This window comes from Sinocyclocheilus rhinocerous, unplaced genomic scaffold, assembly GCF_001515625.1.
Source record: "Sinocyclocheilus rhinocerous isolate Xijiao unplaced genomic scaffold, SAMN03320098_v1.1 scaffold1469, whole genome shotgun sequence".
Classification (NCBI taxonomy): domain Eukaryota; kingdom Metazoa; phylum Chordata; class Actinopteri; order Cypriniformes; family Cyprinidae; genus Sinocyclocheilus; species Sinocyclocheilus rhinocerous.
In genome coordinates, this window is record NW_015650017.1 from 200,139 (window position 1) to 203,802 (window position 3,664).

The 3,664-nt window shown below is 34.9% G+C and overlaps 1 protein-coding gene across 2 annotated transcripts in view; it reads right to left on the minus strand.

Annotated features, from left to right (window-relative positions):
• Positions 1-115: 115 nt before the first annotated feature.
• irf6 (interferon regulatory factor 6) overlaps positions 116-3,664 on the minus strand; it is a 13,913-nt gene continuing 10,364 nt past the window's right edge. For both annotated transcript variants that reach the window (XM_016516371.1, XM_016516370.1), the window contains exons 7-8: positions 2,827-2,948; positions 116-541 (exon numbers count right to left, since the gene is read on the minus strand). In XM_016516371.1, the coding sequence (XP_016371857.1) occupies positions 323-541; positions 2,827-2,948 (341 nt within the window). In that variant the 3' untranslated portion in view covers positions 116-322. The remainder of the gene's footprint in view (positions 542-2,826; positions 2,949-3,664) is intronic.

Sequence of the window (3,664 nt, forward strand, 5' to 3'; positions counted from 1 at the left end):
GAGAGAGAGAGAGAGAGTGTGTGTGTGTGTGTGTATGTATGTACAAACAAACAAAAAAGAACAAAGTACACTGGATAAAGGAAGAACAAAAACTCAGTGATTTTGTGTTTTTCTCTTTTTATTTTGATAAATCCATACAACATTAATACACAAATCTACATGATGGGACGTCAAACACATGATGCGGTTAAAAACATACGAGAGCCAAGAAAAGTGCGAGAAAGCGGATCACACGCGTAACCTACGTCTGCAGTAAAAGCAGGAGAGCGCAGCTAAAAGCTCAGACGTCAGAAGCAGCGGCTGATAAAAGCGGTCACCTGCGTCAGTGCTGCGCCTGCGGGAGCTGCATGCTGGGAGGCAGAGGCCAATTCTCCTGCCCCTGGTGCGTCTGCAGGAGACGGTACAGCTGCTTCAGGTGCGTCACAATGTTGTCCTTGATGTCCGGGATGGAGATCTGCAGCCGCACACTGCCGCTGTCGAAGGAGCGCGTGCAGTCGCCCGAGAACATCTCACTGATCATCCGCGCCACCACCGGCACCACCTGCACACACACACACAGATGTTAAACACACACACACACAGCGTGATGTTAAACACACACACACACAGCGTGATGTTAAACACACACACACACACACACACACACAGAATCCTCAGAATGAAGTGAAGCATCAGTCGCGTCACTCACTGTCCACTAAGTCTCTGGTTTGTCCCTGGACGTGCAGATAGAGCGGACGGTCACTGCAGAAACATCACATTAGTGTTCGTAGAGCTCAGAAAGCCTGATCATGAACTAAACAACAGAAACAGATGAATGTGATGACAGACCTGGGCAGCGCTCTGCTCTTCTCCTCTGCTGTCAGGTAGCGTCCTCTGGTGGACACGGCAGCTCCGCTCACTCTGCTGATCTGTGTGGAAAACCATCAACACCTCACACATCAGGACAGAACACACACGCACGCACACACACACTGAGAGACACACACACACACAGATACACACACTGAGTGAACAAGCCACACCCACAGATACTTCTGATTGGCCCATCAGTTAACATCTGCATAATTTATGCAGCACAGCAAAGCCGAGCTATTTTTAACTTGGTAAAAACAACCAATATCAGTTTATTTTATATGAACAACATATTTGCACATGCTTCTACATGATTAATTATATTTCATTGGTTATAATTCTGATCAATAATAGATTAATACATACATTCAAAATAATAGTCATAAATATTATTAAAATACATAGAGCATATATTTGGTGGAAGGCAGCATCAAATTGGGACTACTTAATTTGGTAAAAACAACCAATATCAATTTATTATTTACTATTTACTATGAAAACATCATATTTGTATTTAAGGTGATGTTAATTTGTTGCTTCGACATGATCAATCAATTTACTTGATAGGCAAGTACAAAGCTACTTATAGGTTCATCAAATTTTAATTTGAAACGGTTTTAACAATTTTACATTTTTTTAAATTGTAAGTATCAAAGTAAAGAGTAATAATATATAATAAGTATTTTAGGTGATGTTAATTTGTTGCTTCGACATGATCAATCAATTTACTCGATTGGCAAGTACAAAGCTACTTATAGGTTCATCAAATTTAAATTTGAAACTATTTTAACAATTTTACATTTTTTAAATTGTAAGTATCAAAATAAAGAGTAATGATATATAATAAATTAAAAAGTGCTAAAAATAGTTTAATAAATGTAAAAATTAACTACATTATATCTGCATAATTTCTAGTTAATATTGGTTAAAAACCTCTAATTATTATGAATGGTTGTTAAACTTGGGGTTTAATGAAAAACCCTTCTTTGATTTATCGTTATATTTAATAAATTTAAAAATGAAGTACATTATATCTGCATAATTTCTAGTTAATATTGGTTAAAAACCTCTAATTATTATGAATGGTTGTTAAACTTGGGGTTTAATGAAAAACCCTTCTTTGATTTATCGTTATTGTTATTTATGTTTCATTTATATTATATAATTAACATTTTTCTTCATTTATTTATAAGTTCACAACTGCCTAAAATATTTAATACAAAATTATCCATATCTTTTATTCATTAATTTATTCACATGTATTTTTATTTATTTGTTATGTTTACGTTCATAATTTAATCCCACATATATTTAATACAAAGTCCTCCTCACGTGCCATTTTATTTACTCATTTATATTTATTTGTATTTAATAATAATTTCATTTATTTATTTATGTATATATTTATTTATTAATTTATATTTTAAGGTTCACAATTTATTCCAAAAAATTTATTTATTTATAAGTTCATAATTCCCCAAAATATTTAATACAAAATCATCCATATTTTTTATTCATTAATTTATTCACATGTATTTTTATTTATTTGTTATGTTTACGTTCATAATTTAATCCCACATATATTTAATACAAAGTCCTCCTCACGTGCCATTTTATTTACTCATTTATATTTATTTGTATTTAATAATAATTTCATTTATTTATTTATGTATATATTTATTTATTAATTTATATTTTAAGGTTCACAATTTATTCCCAAATATATTTAATGCAAATTCCTCCTCATGTGTTTTTTTTATTTATTAATTGATATTTTTGTTTATTTTTGAGTTTATAATTCATTCCTTATACAACATCCTCCATATTTGCATGTTATTTTATTTATTCGTAAGTTCATAATTCATTCCCTAATAACAGAAAGTCCTTTATCAGAAAGTCCTCCATGTATGTATTTGTCTCTTTGATTATATTTGCTCTATTTGTCTGAATAAGTGCAGTGGCGTGGGGTCTGACCTGCACCGTGATGAGTTTGCGTTCGCGGGGTCTGCCGTCGGGCCACTCCTCACCGAAACACAGATGAATATCGTAGAGCGGAGACTCAGACGACAGCATACCACGCTGATGAGCGATCACACCTGCACACACACACAACACTATTAATAACACATTTTTTTGTGGTTTTGTTTGTTTTTTTAATTTTACTTGGAATCGCATACAATTAGGGCTGGGCGATAATTCGATAACGATAATTATCGCGATATAATTTTCCTCGATAAAACGATAAGAAGAGTTCGATACATGTTCGATATAACGTTTATGCACCAAAAGCGGAACGAAACAGCGCGACTCATTTGAATCGCGCCACACGGACCGTTTATCCGCGCGGCGCGAGCTCTAAGCAGCGCTGTGAGATCCAGTGTGAAGCGCTTGAATTCAGTGATGAACACAAATGACTCGATGAGTTAAACTAGTTTAATGCCAAATAGGGCTGGACGATTTTCCCGATTTTATAGATTAATTCGAATTTATTGTTTTGCCACGATTAAATTTTTTAGAAATCGAGGAATCGCGATTTTGAATAGAAATATTACCAAATGTTAGAATTAGACACTTTGACAATATGCCGGTGATCACAGTAAAGAGAAAAGAACGATCCAACCGCATGTCGGCACACGTGATTAACCGCTCACGTGTGACTAGGCTTGCCGCGATAGACGGTGCTGACGGTGATACCGGTGTTAAGCCGCAACACCTACACTTACGTCACTTGCCCACCGCGTCACCGACCCCCACCATCGTTTTGATTTTTTATAGTAATAAAAATCATTTAGTTCAGTAAAAGAACAGACAC